Source organism: Mirounga leonina, unplaced genomic scaffold (genome assembly GCF_011800145.1).
Source record: "Mirounga leonina isolate KUSES-001 unplaced genomic scaffold, KU_Mleo_1.0 Mir_92, whole genome shotgun sequence".
Taxonomy (NCBI): Eukaryota; Metazoa; Chordata; class Mammalia; order Carnivora; family Phocidae; genus Mirounga; species Mirounga leonina.
Genome location: NW_023270852.1, coordinates 281,157 through 302,785, shown reverse-complemented (window position 1 = coordinate 302,785; position 21,629 = coordinate 281,157). Strand labels below are relative to the sequence as shown.

General features: G+C 49.5%; 1 protein-coding gene across 2 annotated transcripts in view; it reads right to left on the bottom strand.

Moving 5' to 3' along the window:
• The window catches only part of SERGEF (secretion regulating guanine nucleotide exchange factor), a 225,272-nt gene that overhangs the window by 17,980 nt on the left and 185,663 nt on the right, over positions 1-21,629 (bottom strand). The window contains exon 11 of one of the 2 annotated variants that reach the window (XM_034995447.1): positions 8,491-9,317. The exons of the other annotated variant lie outside the window; for it this stretch is intronic. Within the exon in view, the coding sequence (XP_034851338.1) occupies positions 9,241-9,317 (77 nt within the window). The 3' untranslated portion in view covers positions 8,491-9,240. Of the gene's footprint in view, positions 1-8,490; positions 9,318-21,629 lie in introns of those variants that run through there. 2 annotated transcript variants of the gene reach the window in all.

Genomic DNA, 21,629 nt, shown 5'->3' with positions numbered 1-21,629 from the left:
AAGAAAGAAAGAAAGAAAGAAAGAAAGAAAGAAAGAAAGAAAGAAAGAAAAAGAAAGGGAAAGAAAGGAAATATAATAGTATGAAATATGAAAAAACTAAGGGATTAATCCTTTTAATTTACCTTAATATATTTTTTTCCTTTTTAGAGCATTCCCAGAAAAATTGAGCATAAAATACAGACAGCTCCCCGTCCCGATACATTCACAGCTTCCCCACTATCAATGTCCCGCACCTGAGTGGTACATTTATTACAGTCGATGAACCTACCCTGACACCTCATTATGGCCCCAAATCCACAGTTTACATTAGGGGCCACTCTTGGCGTTGTGGTACATTCTGTGGGTTTAGACAAATATCCAACGACATGTATCCACCATTATAGCATCAGACAGAGGAGTTTCACTGCCCTAAGTCCTCTGGGCTCCACCTATTTATTTATGGTTTTATCCATCAGAGTGAACACATGAGTGGAGAAATAGTTCTAGAGCACCCGAAGGTTCACGAACGGCTCTAGCAGGAGGAGTAGAGCAGTAATAAGTCCTCCAGGGGCGCACAGTCTAATGGGGGAGCAGCAAGCAAGCAGACACACGAATCAACAGGATGCAGCTAGTGAAAAGAGCTATAAAGAAACAGAATGGAATGATACGATTAGGACAGGGGGTCAGGAAGTCCTCTCCAGTGAGGTGGCCTCTGAGCTGTGACCTGGAGGACGAGAAGGCGCCAGCCACACAAGCACTTGGAGGAAGAGCTCTCCAGGCCGAGGCAACGATAAATACAAAGTCCCGAGGCGGGATGTCCTGCCAGTTCCAGGCCAAGGAGGCCAACGCCTGTGTGGGGCCTTGGGAGCTGAGGTGAGGTGGGCCTTGGGAAGGAGGGGAGGCCTGCTGAGGAGTTAGGAGTTTATTTTGAGAATGCTGAGAGAAGCCACTGGAGAGTTTTAAGCAGGGAGTGGTAAGACCTGACTTACATTTGAAAAGGCTGCTCTGTGAAAGGGAAACAGGGAGACATTCAGGAGGCTCCCGCCCTGCAGAGGACCGCATGAGGGGGCAAGACTGAGCAGGCTGGGGGCAGAGGAATTTACTCTGCTTTGATAGGAGGGTGTCTAGGACCTGCTGATGGACTGACACAGGGAGTGAATAAAAGGGGGATTCACTACAGTAGCGCTGTTTGTGAGGTTGAGGGGGCTGGGGGAGGGCCAGGCTTGGCGAGAAAACCCGAGAGTTCTGTTCTGGACATTTTAAGGTGGACGTGCCTATTAGACATGAATGAGTGAATGAATGAAAGCAGACTTCTGGCGAGCCTAAGAGATTATGAACCCGAGTGAGAAGTGGGAAAGCGTGGGAATGACAAACGTAGGTGCTCCCCAGTGAGCAGCGGGCAGCTCAAGAGCTAACGGTGGGCTTCTGAATCCATGGGGCCTTCATTCGGGGCTCAGTTTCAATGTCACTTTCTCAGAGAACTTTCCCTGACCATTCAACCCCATCCTGCTATCCCCTCACCCTGCTTTATTTTCCTTCCTGGCACATAACACCCCATCCTGTATTTACTTGTCTCTCTACTAGAATGAAAAACTTCATGAGAGCAAAAATTTCATTTTGTTCAACGGCTGCGTCCCCAGCACTGAGAATAGTTATGGGTATATAAAAGGGTTCAATAAATACTCGTTTTAGGAATGAACAGGTGTTACTTGCCCCAGCAGGAGCTCATTCCCTTGAGAGGAAAGCCCAGTCGAAGAGCTGGGCAGGCCTCCCCGGGTCAGGCATCCAGGGGAAGGCTTGGGGGTATGCGCAGGGGGCAGTCGGGGCAGCCTGTGTTGAAGGGACACGAGGTTTGTAGAGTGCCTGCAGCCCCAGTTGTGGGGAAGAGAGACATTACAGCTAATCACCGGTCAGACTCAACCTTCGGCTCTCTCGGCTGGCCTGGCCAAGTCTGTTCCAGCTCTTTGAATAAGCACCCACTGCAGCCCCCTGCAGGCAGACCCCCCACGTCCCCAGACCAGGAAGAGTCCGCTGGGCAGCATGTATCTCAAGTTCTCACTGGATGGGCCCGAGACTCTGGAAACAGCTGCTGCCCCTCAGTCGCTATGGAGTCAGACAGGCTTGGGTATGATCTTGCCTGTCACCTGCTGTGTAGATCTGAGCTTTTCTTTCTTCATCTGTAAATAAGGACAATCATCTTTCCTTTACAATTTGTCTTTTCCCGAAAGAAGGTGTAAAGTGCCCAGCGTAGAGTCCATCCTGTGATACATGCCTGGTTGACACGTGTTCCCTCCCCCATCACCCCAGCTGCTACCGGGTGGCCTCGTGCCTCCTGCCCAGGGTCCAGTTCCCAGCCCTCCTTGGTCTGCTCTCTCTTGCTGCTGGCAGTTAGTACATTTGGGAGAATCCCCATGATCAAAGCGTGCCATCCGTCCTCTCCTCCCGCCCTCAAGACCCCTTGCGTGGAACAAGTAGGTGACACCTCACACGAGTTCTAGCTGAGACAGCTCAGATCGGTGATTGAGGTGTCCCAACAGGCACAAGCCACTGAGCATTGCTATGGAAACCACTCTGTTATTCTCCACGGTGTCACTTGTTTCCTGGCTCAGCTGCCTTTGTGGCACAGGGGAAAGGGCAGTGGATGAGGTTCCGGAGGATGAGACTCCTAGGGGACCTCTGCGCCTATGGGCTGCATGAGCGAGCCTAACTCTCTGCTTCTTGCTGGGTCTTACCTTCCCCAGCTCTAGGCAGTAGGCCACTGTTTCTCAAACCGTGGCCTAATGACTATCTGCACTTGTTAACAGCCACAGTTCCATAGAAGAAATATGGACCCAAAGAGCTTTCATTCGGTGGATCACCAGAGCTGAAGTCAGAAGACGGGACCATGCCCCTGCTCCAGCAGAGGAATGCAAACCTTTTGTATATTATTAAGCCATCTCTTAGTTACTATTTACACCATATATGGTGCCCAAAGGTTGAAGGAATCTATTCCTGTCCTTCAAGAAACCAACAATCCTGAGAAGCATAAGTCCCAGGCCACAGGGCAGCTGGATCTGGGACTTGAGCTGCACGGGACCCTGGCCTGTGGAGACCAAACAGCACCAAAGCTGAACACACCTGCCAGGAGTGTAGAGCCCACCAATATGGGCAGTTCTTTATTCCAAGCATTCATCCAATCCACCAACATCCTTCTACCATCAATTCTAGATGCGGTACTATCTGGGTGCTCATGTGTACGAGAAAGGAGAAGGAGGAATGAGCAAAGATGAAGAAGATAGTCCCCATTTCTTAAGGAACTCCCCATCTCTTACTAACCCGTATTTCCTGAGCACTCACTACATTCTGGGAATCCTGCAGCACCATTTCCACTCTCTCAGTTTGCACCTATAATACCCAGGTGGGCAGGCATGTTCAGGATCCTTATTTCACCCCTGAAGAAGGTGAGGCTCAGACTCCCCTGGAAACTGAATGGTGGAGCCAGGACTCAAACCAGGTCAGTCTGTCTCCAGAACCTAAGTTCTCAGCTCCTATGTTCCATGGCCTCTGTATCTCGGAAACCTCAGGCAAGCATCTTCCTCTCTGGATCTCAGTTTGTCTATGAAATGCAGAGGCTCAGTGATGCTAGTGGGTACAAGAGATAAGGCAAACACTTGTGAGCCAAGACAGAGAATAGGAAATGGCCCCCTGAAGTGAGGTGTGAGGTGCAGAGACCAGTCCCCATACCTCAGGAAAGGAAGGCAGAGTGTCCTCCACCCACTGTCTGGGGGGAGTGAGGCCACCGTGAGGCTTTTGCTTAAGGCTCAGAGCAGCAAGTTACAGAGAGCCAAGGCTGACACCTGTCCACCTCCACCAATGTCTTTTCTCCCACCAAACCCAACTGCCCACCCCATCTGCCTTCCCGGCTGGGCCTTTGTTCATACTGCTCCCCCTACTCTTCCTCATCTCCTCTTACTTTCTTCCTCCAGGAGGTCTCTCCTGATCCTGCGGCTCTCCTTCCCGGATAGACTAGAACAGACAGAACAGATAGCTTTAACTAGTTAAATGCCATTTCACCAAGAAGCCCCCATATCAATGGAACAGCATTTTCCTTTAAGATCTGGTCCTCGGCACACGGCTCCCTGTCTTCACAATTTGCTCTGTCTCTACTGGAGAAAGAGCGGTGGCCCTTCTCCATCTGAATCTCTCACAGCAGATGTCAGTGAGGTTGCCTGGAGAGTCTGGAATGCCCCGTTGCCATGGTAACAGCACACCAAGGTTCAGGATGCTTTATCCCCCATGCGCTGTCCTGGCAGTGCCATGCTAGGCTGCTGGTGGAATCGTCCTTAATGAGCCAAAAAAAAAAAAATCCCATTAATGGACAAGCAACTGTTCCACTGGTGTTGAGGTTCAGCTCTTGCAAACACACTTGTGGGCCACTCAAGTGGCTGTTGGCTGATAAGGAGGCGAGACCCCGGCTCTCTGCACTGTGGCTCACTTGGGGTAATATGGTTTTTAACTGGCTCAACCAACAAAGCAGGCCCTCCCCCACTCCAGCCCCCAAATTACCACTTCTCTTGTTTGGTGCTGCCAGCCAGGGATCTGCCTGCGTGGACCCTGGCAATTAGCACAGCACTTGCATTTGTTGGGGACTTAAGAGTCACTGATTAGTCTAATTCCACGCCATTTACAGGCAGTGAGTATCAGCCTGCGATTGACTTTTCCCAACAGTGGCCCAGAGGTGGCTAGATCATGGCCTGAGTCTTAAATGGAGGCAAGGGCCTGGTGAGCCAGACTGCGAACCAGGAGGAGAGACAGGACTCACCTCCAGGCCTGGCAAAATGTCAGCCATTGCCTCCCCCAGTTCTGCCTGCCTAAGGGAACCAAAGACCAGAAGAAGGTGTCTCCAAATTGAGGTCACACCTGTCTCCAAGTCAATCCTGACCAGAAAGGGAGCCCATTTCCCTTTGACAGCCTCCCTGCTGACCCCCACTGGGAATGCCCAGCCAAAGGACTAGTGACCCCTAAACTGAGGGTTTCTGAGGCTAGAGGGTCTGAGTTAATTGTAGCTGGATGGGCAGGACCCTGACACTCAGCCTACACTCTGTTGCCATCTCACCACCTAATGGCTGGAACCTTGTATCTGTCCCCCAAGTTGATGTCTGGCTGGATCCTCTTGGAATCTGAATGCCCCACGACAATTACCTTAAGATTCCTGCTCTCAGACCCCTCACCTTCCTGCTGAAGGATCCCCAAACAGGCCCTCCAGGATACGCAGCCTCCAGGATACATTCCCAGGATCATAGAGGTCCCTATACCTTGGATGGTTGATCCCTATCCTGACCTAGCAAGATCCAACTCCATAGCTAGTATGGTTCCCCTGGGTTTCTACCCTCTCCTGCCAATTTGCTTATATGCAGCAGAGAGGAGGCATGAGTACGTGGAGCTCGCTGACTATGTGCCCATGGACACTGGGTAACTTCCAGATCCCTTCAAGGAACAGCATAAGCATTGAGGCCTCGCCTGGACAGGCCTTGATGACGGAGCTTCCCCTGATTCCAACGTCCCTAATTTCAAGCTTGCTCAAAAACAGGGGGCTAAAGTAGGTCTTTCTAGCCACTCAAAAACAAAAACAAAAAAGACATTTGACTTTACCTTGATAGATGCCATCAGGGATACAGAATGAACCATCAAGGAATATGTAGTCTAGGTGATCAGAGACTTGCCGACGAAAAAAGACATGTTAAGGGATGGGGAGGAAGGGCCTTCCAAGCAGGAAGAACGATGTGAACACAGGCCTTGCTGGGAAGCTAGATGGAGCTGGTAGAGCTAATGGTGGTAGCTCGGCTTGGTGGAAGAGGCAGTGCACAGACAGTAGAAGGAAATAAATTGGGAATAACAGGTAGGGGGCATATCACTGCAGATAGCTCAGGAAATATAATCCTCAAAATGCCTGACTACAGATTTTGGACTTTATCCAGTAGCCATTGGAAGCCACTGAGACTCTTGAGCAAGGGAGCAGCAGAATCAGAGCTGTGCTTCAGAAGCAAAATCTGGATAATAACTGTCATCATCATTGTCATTGTCGTCACGGTGGATAACACTGAGGGAGCACTTGGGCTGAATGTGGAGGAGGGGCCACAGGAAGACCGGCTTGGAGGCAGAGGCAAGGTCCAGGGGAAAGAGCATGAGCGGAGCCCGCACTGTCTCAGATGCGGTGGGAAGCAGAAGACGGACGGCGGGAGAGAAAGCAAGGAGGCAGGACCCAGAGGGCCTGGCATCTGTGAAGCTGCGGGTTCGGAGGGGTGACAGAAGTCAGCCTGAGCCAGAAGACTGGGAGGATGGAGGTCACAGCTAGGTCTAGGATGTGAGACTCTCTGATTCATAAGCCTTGTAGATGGATCTAGAATCCACTCCTAAGGACATGGTCAAAATACCCCTCCTGTCACCCTGACTTCAGGAAAACATTTGGGGAGGAACAAACCATGACAGAAGGGCAGCTCTCTCGGGCAGACTTACTCTCCCACACTCTGCCCTGATCCTACCAACCAAGAACCTGCTGGCTGAAGCGAGAAGGAAAGGGCCCGGAGGGGGTGTCCTCTCCTAGCTTTGACCCTTGCACCTTCTTGTTTGGAGGTCTTTCTGTCACAAGAAGCATCAGACTAGGTCCCCCAGATAGGGAGGGGGCCCTGGTTTTAACCCACCTTGCTTGCTTCTCTGTCTTTAGGGACTACTGCTACCTGTGCCAATGGGGATGAGGGCTCTCAGAGGGATGGCAAGAGCTTCCTCCTCCAAGACTGCTCTCACTCCTCATGACCCACATGGACCCTCTGTTTTTTTTTTTTTATTCTTATGTTAATCCCCATACATTACATCATTAGTTTTAGATTGGACCCTCTGTTTTGATCAGGAGGGCTTCCCACCCTGCTCCACCCTCCCCCGTGCTCCACAGTCTCTGGCTGTGCTCGCACATGCTCCTTCCACTTCTTCCAGTCAGGAAGGCCCTTATCCATTTCTCCTGGGCCAGTCCAAATCCTTGTCTAGCCTTCAAGTCTTGGCTCCAGTCCTCCTTCCACTAGAAAGTCTACAACGAGCACTCCTTCCCTGAGCTGAGCTACAGCACTTCGAAAAGAAGTTCCAGAGCAGGAAGGGAACTTTGAGATCACTGGCCCAACTCTCTCAACGCGACCCAAGAGGACACTGGGCACTGGAGAAGGGAAGAACTTGCCAAGGCAGAAGGACTAGGATTAGGTAAATTCCCTGGACAAGCCTCTCAGGAACTTCATGGCTCTGCTTTGTTTTGCCTGTCCATAACACAGATTGGGGTCCATGACATTGGGGGGGGATGCCTCCTGTATCTCTTCTCCTCTGGCACAGATCCCTGGCTTGTGGGTAGCTCAAGAAATACAATCCTCACTAGCCAAAGGCTCAGGAAGGCAACAGGTCCTGAAGAAAATCAAGACACGGGTGAAGAAGGAAGAAACTCCTCCTTCCAGCGATTCTCCACTGTTCTGGGATACAAGCCAAGCCTAGCCTCTAGATTGGGGTGGGATAGAGATGATGCATTCAAAAGGACTATTACACCCAAAAGAGATTTCTGCAACCAATGCCAGGGTCCCAGCCCAGAGCTTCCTGGGAGAGTAGCTTGAGAGGCGGGCAGAAGGGGTCATGCTGAGGCCAGCCTCCGACCTGGGGGCACTAGGGATGGTGGTCATACCAGCTATGGGAAGATTTTTCAGTTAAAGTTGAATCTTCAGGTTTTTAGAGTGAAAAGAACTCTTCAAGATTACCCAATCCAATTCCCGAATTTTTCAAAGGGGAAAACTGAGGTCTTGGTAAGGAAAGAGACTTGATCAGGTCCTACCATACCTCAGGGTCACAGCCAGAACACAGCTCCAAACCTCTTCTCACCTGGGTCCCACGTGGGTGTGGAAGGAGAGCACCCGGGAGGGGTAAATGGCCACCAGGACTTCCTACGCTGTTTTTTAAAACATCCAAACTCAATTACTGACTAATAGGCGATTCAGGTTTAAAGAAAAGTGTTAGGTTTGACTAAGGCTCCAAGTGAAGAAGTCACTTGCTTGAGATCATGCAGCTAGAAAAAGGAGGTGCCAAAACTCAAGCGCAGATTGATCTGGTTCCAAAGTCCGTCCTTTTCCCACTGGCTCATGCTACCACCCACACCGCCTCTAGGCTTGGAAGAGAGGAAGAAAGACAGGATAGACAGACACGCTGAGAGTCTGCCAAAGGATTCCATTGGACGGATACTTCCTAGGGGAGCCCCTCTTTTGCCTGAGATCCCGAGCTGGGTGCTGGAGACACAGAGAGGAAATGAGATCCAGAAGCGAAGAGACTAGTAGGAAACTCCCAGGGAGATTCTAAATGAGCAGTGATAAAGGTTGGAGGAGAAGCACACACAGTCCTTGAAATTCTAAGAAAGAATGAGGTTGAGGAACAGAACAAGAAAGGGATGGTGCGAAAGAACTGGCCGGCAGGGTCCTGCCTGAAGATGCGCGTGCCCTCCCCACCCCCCCACCCCCACCCCACCTTGGGCCACAGTCCTATCTTTGTGCTCATGGAGCATAGCGCCATGCCTAGCCCACAGAGGCAGGCACGACAGAGTTGCTGAGTCAGTACACAGATGAATGAAACTCTACCCAAAGGGAATTGAGATGCAGCTCCAGTCCCTGCAGAGAAAGGGCCTGCCCACCCAGTGGGGTCCTGCACCCCCTCCATCTGTAGAAGGGCAGGAGGCAGCTGGGGGGTCCAAAAATGCTGACACAGAGAGGGACAAGAGCTTCCAGCCCCAACCGACTCCTCCATGGCAACGAGCTGACAGAAAACTGCACAGGAGACTGAGAAGCCAGTTTTAAAATAAAGACACAAAACACTCTAACATCACACATGCAAAGCAATAGCTCAGGCTCCCAGGCCCTGAGGAGGGGTAGGCACAATCATGAAAAAAGGTACCTCCTTCCAAGCCGCCCATTCCCCCGCCAAGGGCCCCCTGTGCCTCCCCTCCTCCTGGGTACTCTTCCAAGAGCTGCAAGCACAATCTCTCTTGCTTTGCACTAGATGCCTTAGGCACTGCGTCAGATCTGACAAGCAAGGGGAGAGGCTCCTCCGGGGCTGGAGCTGGCCAGGTCCTCCCGCAAACAGGCTGTGGCAGCCGGCTTCCTGCCGCACCACACCCGTGGTCGCTGCCGCAGGGGGCCAAGGAGGAAGAGCAGGGCAGAGACCCCTCTCCTCCTTCTGTCTCCTGATGGTCCAATCCTGCTCCATCCTTCAGGGCTCAGCTGTATTTGCCTTCATCTCTCCAGGATGACTCAATCGCACACACCTTCCAGTGTAAATCCAAAGCCCTGTTTACATTTCAAATATAAAACTTTTCATTATACTTCTGCTTGCAGAAGTCGACAAGACAGTCTACTTTGCATTATACTTCTGCTTCCTTATTCTGGCCCCCTCCCCCCACTAGAGAGCCTGGTCTGTGATAAAGCCTCAATAAATGTTTTCTGAGTTGAATCAATAGCACGAGAAAACATTTTAATTTGAGTAGCTGGAGACCAGCCCTCCTTCGGTGTATGGGAGTCCATGCACTGAGACTAACTTGTGCCTCCAAAGCCTTGGATGCTTTGGGAGCATGACGGCGGTATCACCCCCTCTCTGATGCTGCTGTCCTTCCCGCTGCCCCCCGCCCCCGCCACTGGCTTTCTGTCTACTCAACGTGTGCTCTCCTTTACAGTTCTATAGCCATTACCATATTTGAAAGGATACCCCCAAACAAGCTGGGTTCAATTCTAGCTATATCGCCTCCTGTCTGTGCGAACTTAGGCAAGTCATTTAATCTCTTTGAACCTTGTCTGCAGAATGGGAACAGTCCATTGCTGTACCTATATCCTGCCTACCTCGTAAGACTAGCAGGAGGAGCAGAGATGACAAATTGTGGAGAGGGCTCTAAAAGCTATAAGGTAGGGGCGCCTGGGGGGCTCAGTGGGTTAAGTGTTGACTCTTGGTTTCGGCTCAGGTCATATCTCAGGGTCCTGAGATGGAGCCCCGCAGACTCTGCTCGAAATTCTCTCCCTCTCCCTCTGCCCCCTCTCACACATGCTCTCTTTCTCTCTAAAATAAACAAAACCTTAAATAAAATAAAGTAAAAGCGGTAATGTGGTATCTGTGCAAAGCTAAGGTGGAGTGGAGTGTGGTTTCCAGGATTTTGTGACAGAGGAAGCTGAGGCCTAAATTCAGGGAGTGACTTGTCCACGATCACACAGGAAGGTACTGGCAAAGCAGGGTCCAGGTCTAATTCCTGGTCCGGAGCTTTTTCCCTAATCCCATGCTGCCTTACAAGTCCCATCCAGGCATTCTTTGGCAAAAGCAATTCCGTATTCCATTAAACTGAGAAGCACTTTGGATCACCTGCAGAGTATAAATCTCTGAGATGGAATGGAGTCCAGCTCTCTCCTTCCAGGCAGAATGCCACCTGAAACATTCTAGCCAGGGAGTTAACTCTTACTCGCCCACCAAGCCTTTCCTCGCAGTCTCTCCAGCCCTGCACCAGAAAGACCATCCTGCCACGTCAAACAGTCTTGCCCGGCTCTTCAATCCAACCCCAGAAAGAAACACAATGAATGCCACACCGCAGGTACTGGAGAAGCGGATCGGGAACAGCCTGGACAGAACACAGAGGAAAACTGGTATGGCTCTGACTGCAGACTTCAATGGAAAACCACGAAGGCTGCTCCAGCACTTGATTCGGGAAGTAGGGACACCGATTCCCTAGGGTGTGAAGTCAGCAGAAACAGATCTCAGAGAGATAGGAGGGACACACAGGCCTCACTGCCCAGATTCTAACCACTTCCAGGCCCACATGCCAGAGATGTCACCGAGTGAAGCCTCTTCGGACCTCAGCAATGACTGAACAGGAGGAAGAAAGAGAGGGAAGGGAATGTCTTTGTTGAGAACCTTAGCCCTTTCATGGTGTAATGATTAACTCTGTGCCACCATGGCTAGCTTATGGTGACCAGTTGTTTGGTTAAACACCCGTCTAGATGTTGCTGTAAAGGTTTTTTTTTTTTTTTTGAGATGTGATTAACATTTACAATCAATTGTGGTGGGCCTCATCCAATCAGTTGAAGGCCTCAAGAGCTAAGACTGATGTTTGCTGAAGAAGGAATCCTGCCTCAAGGCTGCAATACTATACAACCCTGTCTGAGTTTCCAGCCTTCAGATTCAGGACTGTGACATCAACTCTTACCTAAATCTCCAGCCTGCCGGCTTGCCCCAAGGATTTCAGACTTGGCAGCCTCCACGATCATGTGAGACAATTCTTTAAAATAAAGATAGATAGATGATAGATAGATAGATAGATAGATAGATAGATAGATAGATAGATAGATAGATAGAGATCAATCAGTCCTATCAGTTCTGTTTTTTTGGAGAACCCCAACTAATACATGAATACATGTGAGGTTGGGTGTTTTCATCTAGTTTACTTCATGTAATCCTCCAAAAGACATGAGAGGTAGGTTTTTCTATTCTGATGTTTGCTTACAGATAAGGAAACTGAGGTCCAGAGAGTCGAGTCACTTGGTAAGGGAGACCCCAAAGCCCATGCTTTACCAATTTCATCACAGGGCCTGAGGAAGTAGAATTTCTCTGAAGAATGCCAGGACAAGAATTCCTCACAGATAGTATTGCTGATTCCTGAATTCTCCTTCTCCTTGGGGATGCAGTTGATGCCAACAAGAACTGGGGGTAAGAATAGGTTTGCTCATTCAAGCAGGACATGGTCTTTAGGCTCTCCATTCTTCCCTGGGATGTGTATCTGATTTGGGATTTGGGTCTGCGTCAGTACTCCAGGGTCTCACTGCTTTTAAAGCTGAGCTCTGAGTGTCAGGGAATGACACGGATTTTGTTAATCTATGAGTGGTCTTCTTCCTGAAGGCAAATCCAGGCTGGAGACTATTTCCATCTGACTCCTGGTGGGAACACGGGTAGACTGTGTTCTCTGCCCTAAAGGGGTTGTGTTCCCTGGGGCGGGGACGGAGCAAGCTCCCTTTGCTCTAACCCCTCGGGCTGCCCCTTCCCCTCCCCAGGCCGCTCACCACTGTCTCTGGGGAAGCCAGAGACTTCTTCCCCTGAACAACGTTAGCCCAAGGATGGATGAACCTCTTCCTCAGCTCCCACTAGTGTAGCAGAGGCAGGGCAGGATCTGCGGGTGGAAGTTTACTAAATGGGAGGGGCACTGAAAAGAAAGAATCCCAGCAATCCAAGAAAACATCTACAGGCAGGCAGGGCTGCCAAGATGAGGTTTCTGACTCTTTGCTATCGCTTCTCTCCCTCCAAAGGGAGAGACATACACCGGCAGCAGCCTTTGCTTCCTGTCATTTGAACCTCCCGCAGTTCCCACTTGGTCACTGTCTTGCTTACTGTCAGTGCTTGCTGACATGTTAAGGCACACAGAAGACATGATCATGTTTGACACACTGGCTGAAGGGAGAGGTCACTGTGTGGTCCCAAGACTGGCTCCTGCCAGACGGGGGTCATGGTCCTCACGTCCCGGTTGGGGACTCTGTCCTTGTGCCTTGCTGCCCTTGTGACCCAAGTCAGGAGATCCAGAATCGACTCTGCCTTCTGCTTAGGCCAATGCTTTCATTTCTGGGCTCCGCTCTGGGTCCTACTTTCTCCTCTGATAATGGCCTAGAATGTGGTGACAAGCATATGACATCACTTCTCAGATGAAATCTCAAATAGAGAAGTGGCCTTACCCATTATAGACCAAAGGGTCCTCCTTCGAGGACCAGGAAAAGTACCACTTTCCCTCAGGAAGCCTGCCAGGACAGGTGCATTGTTTTCTGTATCTATCGAAAGACCAGGGATCCCTCCCCTCCTCTGTGGCTGGTGTACTGGGGACCCCTTCCTCCCCCCATAAAAGAGTCACCTGCATGTTTACAGGAGCCACTAGAGCTTACGGTCACCATCAGCTGGCTCTCCAGGGAGAGGCAAAAGCTAGTGGAAATAACAATAATAACTAGCATTTCCCGAGCATGTACAATGGACTAAGTACTACTCTGAACACCTCACATGCATTAACTCACTAATCAATCTTCACCACAACCCTGAGACTTAGGTCTTTCCTTTATACCCATTGTATAGACAAGAAAACCAAGGTGCAGAGAGAGTCAATGACTTGCCCAATATTATATAACTAGTAAGTGGCAGAGCTGGGATTCAAACCCAGGTAGTCTGGCTCGATAGCCTTTAATCCAAACAACTCTGCCAGGTTAGTTCTATTAATCCTATCTCAAAGATTGAGGAAATTGAGGTTTGAGCACTGGACTAAGATCTCACAGCTAGTAAGAGGCAAATCGAGTATTCAACCCAGAGGTCGCATCCCTTCTCAAACTCTCTCTGGTGAGGATTGTGTTGCAACCACTCCAGGCTGAACTCAGGGAGGCCAGCTGACTTCATTCATCCCCAGGGTTGAAAGGCCACAGAACCAGGAATGGATGTCCACTGCTATCAGGAGGGTTCTTCCAGCAGCTGACTTTGAATGAGTGAGGTTTCCAAGGTACTTTATATATAAAGATTATATATACACATACAATATATATAATTCTCTCCTTCCCTTAGATGGAAAGAAGGTCTTATTCCCGCACACACACTTTCCGGTTACTGTATCTAAACACTATATGGTTACAGCTTCCTGGGCGTCCACTCTACCCAGGTGTTGCTCTAGAAGTGGTCTCACACATGAGCCTACTTGTGCTGGAGACTGAGTGAGACACAGGAAGCAGAGTCTCCCAGTGGAAGGGCAAAGGCTTAGAGGGACCCGGAGCTACCAACCACTTCCTGTAGGGATTTAGGCCAAGTTTCTTAATCTTTAAGAGTTTCAACTTCCTTACCTATAAAACAAACAAAAAGAAAGCAGACAAAGAAATTCTTCCTTTCAGGGTGGTTATGAGAAAAAAAAGAAGTATGAAATTTTACAGCAGAGAAAGAAAAATGTTTATTAAGCACCTAAGATGCACCACGCTCTATATGGATGTATCTCGATTATACTTCACAAAAATCCCATGAGACAACTATCTCCCCTTCATCATTAAGGAAATTGAAGCTCAGAGAAGTTAATGCTTGTTCACTGTCACATAACTAGTTAGTGGCACGGCTGAGTCGTGAACCTAAACCCTCTGGCTTGAGCCTGGAAGCTTCACCACCACACCAACTGCCTCTCTACAAAGGCCCAACAGGCTCCCCAATTCGAATTCATTGCAAGGGGGCACATCAGCCTTTCCCCGTCAGCTTGGCCCTCTCCTACAGGACTGAGGCGGCACAAACCTCCCCATCCCCAGTCTTGGTTTCTGTGAGGTTTCCGTAAAATGTAGGAATGGAAATTCCATACTTGTACTTGAATGATCAAAAGGAAGAGCCCTTCTGCCTCTTCTCGCAGGTTTCTGGTGGGATTCTTCCCTAGGCTTTCAGATCCCATGGGAAGGAGGAGAGGCCATGGTGGTAAGATCGCAGGGGTTTGATTCTGAGCAACAGAGGCTATTCCTTTGCAGAGCCTTGAGCACCCATGCCTGGGAGGTGGCAGCTGCTGTTGTCTGCGAGATGGGTACAGAGATGGGCCTTGGCAGCACCAGGCCCAGGGGGTGACTCAGCACCAGCTGGCTCTGGCCCTCTGCCCCTGCAGGACAAACCGCAGAAACTCACGGGTCCTCAGAGCGGCTCTGATGGGGCTGTGTGGCCTGGCTCTGTGGAGTCCTAGTAGCTCGTGTGGTTCTACCTTATACCCATAGCTCCCGGTCACCCAGCCCTATGGGGTCTGCCTAAAAAGATCGAGGTTTCCTCTTCTCCATCCTCATTTTTGCTGTCCTAATTTAGGCCCTCATCATCACTTACCTACCACAATAATATTAACTAACATGCGCTTGAAATGCATTTTTTTCTTATTCTTTCTTTTAAAAATTGCACTAAAACATACCTGACATACAGTTTGCCCTTTTAACCATGTGTAAGTGCACACAGCTCAGTGGGCTGAGGTACACTCACACTGTGCAACCGACACCACATCTTTGCATCTTCCCGCAATGACTCTGTACTCATGGAATAATTACTTCCCATTTCTCCCCCTCCTCAGCACCTGCCACCCACCATCCTACTTTCTGTCTCTCTGAGTGTGACTGCTCTCAGAACCTGCTATGGGTGGGGTCACACAGCATTTGCCCTTTGTGACTGGCTTATGTCACTGAGCACGAAGCCCTCGAGGTACACCCATGTTGCAGTGTGCGTCAGAACAGCCCTCCTTTCTAAGACTGAGTGTCCCATGAAGTGCATTTGCTTATTTAATCCTCCCAAGAGTCCTCTGAGGTAGATACATTATTATGTCCACTGTACAGAAAGGAGATGGAGGGAGAGAGAGACGAAGTGCTTGGATCACTCAGCTGACAGGGAGCAGAGCTGAGATTGAGGCCCAGGCACTCCAGAACCTTGTGCTTCCCTCTGCAGTGAGCCCCGCGCCTTCTCCCCAACATCCCTCCTACTCACAGGCCTCCTGAGCTCTACTCCCCATCAGGGCACTGATCTTTCTAAAAGGCCAATCTAGTATTTTCACTGCTCTCCTTCAAACCCTTCCTGGGTTCCCCTGTCTATGGTGATCTTAAACCCACTAGCACAGCCTTCAGGCCCAGCCCTGACCCAACTCCCACCTCCTTTTCTGGCCTTTCCCCTCCACTCCCCCAAACCTTAGTCCTCAGCACCCAGACTCTGTGCCTTTTAACCTGCTGTTCTCTCTACCTGCAATGCCCACTCCCCAAATGAGGCAAACACCGACTCATCTTTGAAGGCCGAGCCTAAGTGTCCCCTCCTCCTCCCTGGATCTCCCCAGGCAGCTTGTCTAGCTTTCTTCTGTGCTCCTGTCGAACCCAAACATCGCTCTGTAGGAGAACTGCTCGCGCGCAATTGGATGGGCCAGTTTAGAGCCCCGTGTTCCGCGCTTTGGCCGCGCTGGCCAACATATTCGAGGATGAAGACTTCTTTTCAGTATCAGAGAACCTCAGGACCTTTCCAGACACACTGATCAAAGCAACATGTAATAGTAAGAAGTCACTATGAATTTAGTAAAGCTTTTAAATGTAACTGTATCTGAGTCAATATGACACTACCTCTATATATTTGAAAACAATGCTGCTTATTGGTGTATGTAGCGATTTGGGGACCTTGTTCTATACTCTGGATTCAAAGTGCCAGGACTTACATCTTGTGAGCCACTGCTCTGCCCAGAAAGTGAGCTTTTTGATGCAATGGAAGTAACACTGATGCCCTCTATTACATTCTGGGCTGTGCCAGTCACTTCTCATTTTTATTTCCTTTAAATCTCAAAAAAATCCATATTTTTTCCAGACAAGAAAACAGAGGCTTGGAAAGGTAAAGTATAACTGGTCTGAAGTCACACGGTGAAAGAGAGGCAGCGTGGGATTTGACACTCCATGTTTTTCTCCTTTGCCAAGTTGCCTACAGGGTAAGGGCCACAAGGTATCCATCTCTGAGTTCCCAGGGCCTCCCTCAGAGCAGTGCTCAGGAAATGTGGCGGCACGGCTGACACAAACCAGAGAGCCCTTCCCCCACACATTCTCAGCCCACCTCTACCCGCCCCCACCCTCCCCACCCCCCCGGCCTGTACCAGAGTCTCCGGTCTGGTTTCCCCAGCTGCAGGCGAGCACAGAGAGGGCATGGTACAAAACTCAGAGATGGCAAAGCATGGCCCACTTCTCCTCTACGTGCTATTTCCCTCATTTAGTAGGTACCCCTGCCCCAAGCCTGGCTCGAGGCACCCCCTCTTCATTAGCAGCCCTCAGCCCCTGCTCCTGTCCCTCCCCCAAACTTCCTGTCCATCTCCACCGAAGCCTGCTCTCAGCTAATAGTGGTCTCAGACTAGTTCCCACCAGACCTCAATGCTGGTAGAGCCAGGTGTGGGCTTCCCATGGCCACTTGTGTTTTAAACCAAAGGACAGGTCCCTCACAATCTAGCTGGTCAGGAGCCGCAGGAGGAAAAGGATGGGTTTCAAAGTCAGACATCTCCTGGTATCCATCCCTGATTTTGCTCCTTCCTTTTTGAATGCCCTCGGGTAAAGAACTTAATTTCTCTGAACCTTAACATCCTCAGGTGGAAAATGGGAATACAACCAATCTCACTGGGTGAATATCTAAAGGCTATATAATCTTGCACTGTGTGGGGGGTTAGTGGGCCTCCAAAAGATACGGCCACATCTTAACCTCCCAGAACCCGTGAATGTGTCCTTATTTGGAAAAAGGGTCTTTATAGATGTGATTAAGTTAAGGACCTTGAGACAAGAAAATTGTCCTGGATTATCCGTGTGGACCCTAAGCACCATCACAAATGTCCTTTTAAGAGAAAAGCAGCAGGGGGTGAGGGGATAGGGTAGCTGGGTGATGGGTATTAAGGAGGGCACGTGTTGTGATGAGCACTGGATGTTATACGCAACTAATGAATCGTTGAACACTACATCAAAAACTAATGAGGTACTATATGTTGGCTAACTGAACATAATACAAAAATTTTTTTAAATAAAATAAAATAAATAAACATACACACACAAAGAGGGAGGGAGAGAGAAAGGCAGAGGGACTTCTGACACACAGAGAAAACTGGAGGAGGCAATGTGACCTTGGAGACAAAGACTGGGGTGATGTGGCCACAAGTCAAGGAATGTCAGCAAAGGGCACCTGGGTGGCTCAGTCGGGTAAGCGCCTGCCCTCGGCTCGGGTCATGATCCCAGGGTCCTGGGATCGAGTGCCGCATCGGGCTCCCTGCTCGGCGGGGAGACCGCTTCTGCCTCTGCCTGCCGCTCCCCCTGCTTGTGCTTGCTCTCTCTCCCTCTTTCTCTCTAACAAATAAATAAAATCTTAAAACAAAAAAGAGAAGAAAGAATGCCAGCAGCCATCGGAAGCTGGAAGAAGCAAAGGACACGATCTCCCCTAGTCTTTGCAGATGTAACTGTGTGACTACGTTAAGGACCTTGAGATGAGATCATCTGGGATTATCCAGGTGGGCCCTAAATCCAATGACAAATGTCCTTATAAGAGTCAGACCGGAGACACAGACACACAAAGGAGAACGCAATGTGAAGATGAAGCAGAGAATGGAGTTCTGCAGCCACAAGCCAAAGAATGCCTAGAGCCACCAGAAGACAGAAAAGGCAAGGATGGATGCTCTCCTGGAGCCTCTGGAGGGAGCATGGCCCTGCCGACACCTTGTTTTCAGACAGAACTGTGCCCCTCGGATTGTGGTACTTTATTACTGCAGTCCTGGGAAACGAACACAGCCTATCTCCCTAACTTATCACATATCACCCCTTATCTCCTGCTTTATGTTGGGAGCCCTACAGACCACGTGTACAAGAATGCAGGCTTCTGGGGGTGTGCAACTTTGTCTGATGAGGGTCACTACTGTAACCCTAATGATTAGCATGGTGTCAGGTACATGGTAAAGGCTCAATCCATTTGTTTGAATAAATGAATGAACTGTAGTTCTCAGAGGGCAGGCACCGTATGTGATTTACTTCTACATCCTCAGCACCCTAAGCATAGTACCATGCTCTATACATGCGGAACTACCTCCTCCCTTCATATATTTTAGCACTGAAGGAGCGACTCTCTGAAAAAGGGGCAAATCTTACCATGCTGGTACCCAGACATAAGCCTACAGCCTTCAAAGAGTCCTTCAGTCCTTTCTAGACCTTGTTTCCAAGTTCCTTCTAAACAGAAGCCTTGGAGAGAACCCATGACTGCAGAATCCTGGGGATGATATTGTTTAATTAAACGGAGACTCAAGTCACCAGCCTCTGGCTCAGGCTGAGCCTCTGGGACCTGAGCAGGCAACATTTCATCATTAGGAGGAAAGGAGATGACAAACTCTTTCCTGAAAGAACCCAGCAGGCAGTCAGAATTACTGGATGTGGATAAATAAAACCATTATTTCCAAATACATATCCCAGGCAGCCTAAATGCATTCTCCGTATCACAGGCAATACTAAATTTAGAACTGGCAGTTTGAATCATATGCCGATTCCTGAAGAGAAACACCAAATTCAGGGGGGAAAAAATCAAGTGAGATATGAAAATAAAAATGCACTCTTAGTCCCTCAGAGCAAGCTGTCAAGACAGGTGAGGGAGAAGTTTCCTACACAGAAGTCTGGCTAGAAAGGCACTGGATTGGGGGCGGGCGGGGGGGGCTGCGCTGGGTGCCACAGGGGCCGGAACCTCTGGGGAAGCCTCTGGAGCGCCTCTCTGCGCGGAACTGCAGGGGCAGGAGGGCAATCCGCACGCTGAGCAATAACGTGGGCACACTGTTTCCGAAGCACTACCACACACCGTCGCACTGAAGCCTTCTCTCAATCCTGCAGTGAGGTGCCGTCACCCCCATCCTGCAGCTGAACCGAGCCCAGAGGGGTGAGGGGACTCGCCCAACTCATACAGTCAGGGAGCGGGAGAACAGGGACTTATTTTAATCAAGTTCTAATTTTGGAATAGTGTTAGATTTACAGAGAAGTTGAAAAGACAGTACAGCTCCAAAATGCCTCTCCCCGAATAGGGGGGCCTTCTTACTAACATCTTACGTGACGGTGTGGCATCTCTGTCCTAACAAAGAGACCACTATTACTCACTAAATGCTATACTCTGTTTGGATTCCCGGAGTTTCCCCCTACTGCCCTGCTCCAGAACACCATCTGGGACACCATGGAAGGCTTAGCTGCCATGTCTCCTTAGGCTCCTCGGGTCCTTTACAGTCCTTCCGACTTTCCCTGTGCTTGCTACCCTTGACTGTTTGAGAAGTACTAACCAGGTATTTTGTAGGATGCCCCTCAGGTTGTTTTTTCCTGACCTTTTACTCATGGTTAGGCTGGGGTTCACAGACGTGAAGTGCCCTCCTCATTGCGTCATATCCAAGGTACATAACATCAACACAATTTATCACTGATGCTGTTAACCCTGATCATCTGGCCTCAGTAACGTTCGCTGGGTTTCTTCACTGTAAAGTTCTGCTTCCTTTCACCAGCCGTCCCCTGTCTACTCTTTGGAAGCAAGTTATTGAGCAGAGCCCACACTCAGGGAATGGGAAGTTAAGTTACAGCTCCTTCACAGGGGAGTATCTACATAAATTATGTGGAATTGTTCTGTATGGGAGAGCAGGGATTAAAATCTGGTCTATGTGACATACCACCTAAAATATGCCCCCCCTCCATTTTTCTCTAATTGCATCCTGTTTTTTTTTTTTCCTTGACAGGATTTCTCACAATTTGCAACTACATATTTATCAATGTTTCATGTATTTATCAATTTGCTGCCTAACATCTGCTACTCCCTGTGTCCCCAGGTTAGCAGGCATCATGAGGTCAGGGACAGTTTTGCTCATTGTTATGTCGCCAGGGTCAAGCAGAATGCCTGACACTTAGTAGACGCCCAATAAAATGCTTGCAAAATCCTGGTAGTATGGCAACAAGATGATGCCATCCCTGCCCTTGGGGCAGGCACACATGAAAAACTTATTACACAAACTTCCAAACATACACAAAAGTAGAGACAATATCCTACATAATTCTTAACTGCAAGCAGCTCATGATGAATATTAAAATATACACATAGGTAAAGTGCACAGGAATATAGGATAGGGAACATTCTATGCATCACCTCAGGTATTTCCAGGAGGAAACATTTGGGTGGGCCTGGAAGGATGGATAAGATATTAGGGTGTCAAAGGGCAGAGGGCATAGTTCAGGTAGAGGGAACTGGAAGGCAGGTGATGAGTGCAGGCACATTCAGGAATTGGGGCTAGGGACAAGGTGTCGGTGAATGGGGAAGAAAAGGTTGGGAAGGCGGCTGAGAGCAAACTGAGCTGCTCCCTCCTGCCAAGTAGGGGCACAGGCTACCCTGCGGACGACAAGAGCCATCTCCTCTTGTATCTTGCTCAGGGTACCAGTGGCGGCTCATAGGCTCTGAGAAGTGGGACTGTTTCTGTGACTGAGTAGCTCATTTCCAGATTGCTCATTCCCCAAAGCACTCATGCTTCTTGAGGCAGAAACTACTCGTTATCTACTCAAGATCCATTCTCCCTAGATTTCATCCAGGGAAGCCATGTGTCCAGTTAAAAGACTAATTTCCCAGTCTTCATTATGATTAGGTGTGGCTATGTAACTAGGTTCTGGCCAATAAGTTGTAGGTGGACACTGCTGGGTACCACCTCAGGGAAAATGCCTTAATAGGGCTACTTTTTGTCCTCTTTCTGTCTACCTGCCTCCTGCCTGAATATGGATGTGACAGCTAGAACTCTAGCAGCTATCTTAGACCACGAGAAAACCTTGAAGAAGAAAGCCTGCACTAAGGAAAGTGAAATCGAGAGAGAGAGCTATTCATATAGCTATTACACCAGCCCTGGGCTGAATATCACCCAGACTTCTCCTATATGAGTACATCAGTCTCTGCGGCTGCCATGACAAATACCACAGACTGGGTGGCTTAAAGAACAGAAATTTATTCTCTCACATTTCTGGAAGCTAGAAATCTAAAATCAATGTGCTGTTAGGGCTGGTTCTGATGAACCCTCTCTTCCTGGCTTACAGATGGCCTTCCCATTGTGCCCACATGAAGGGAGA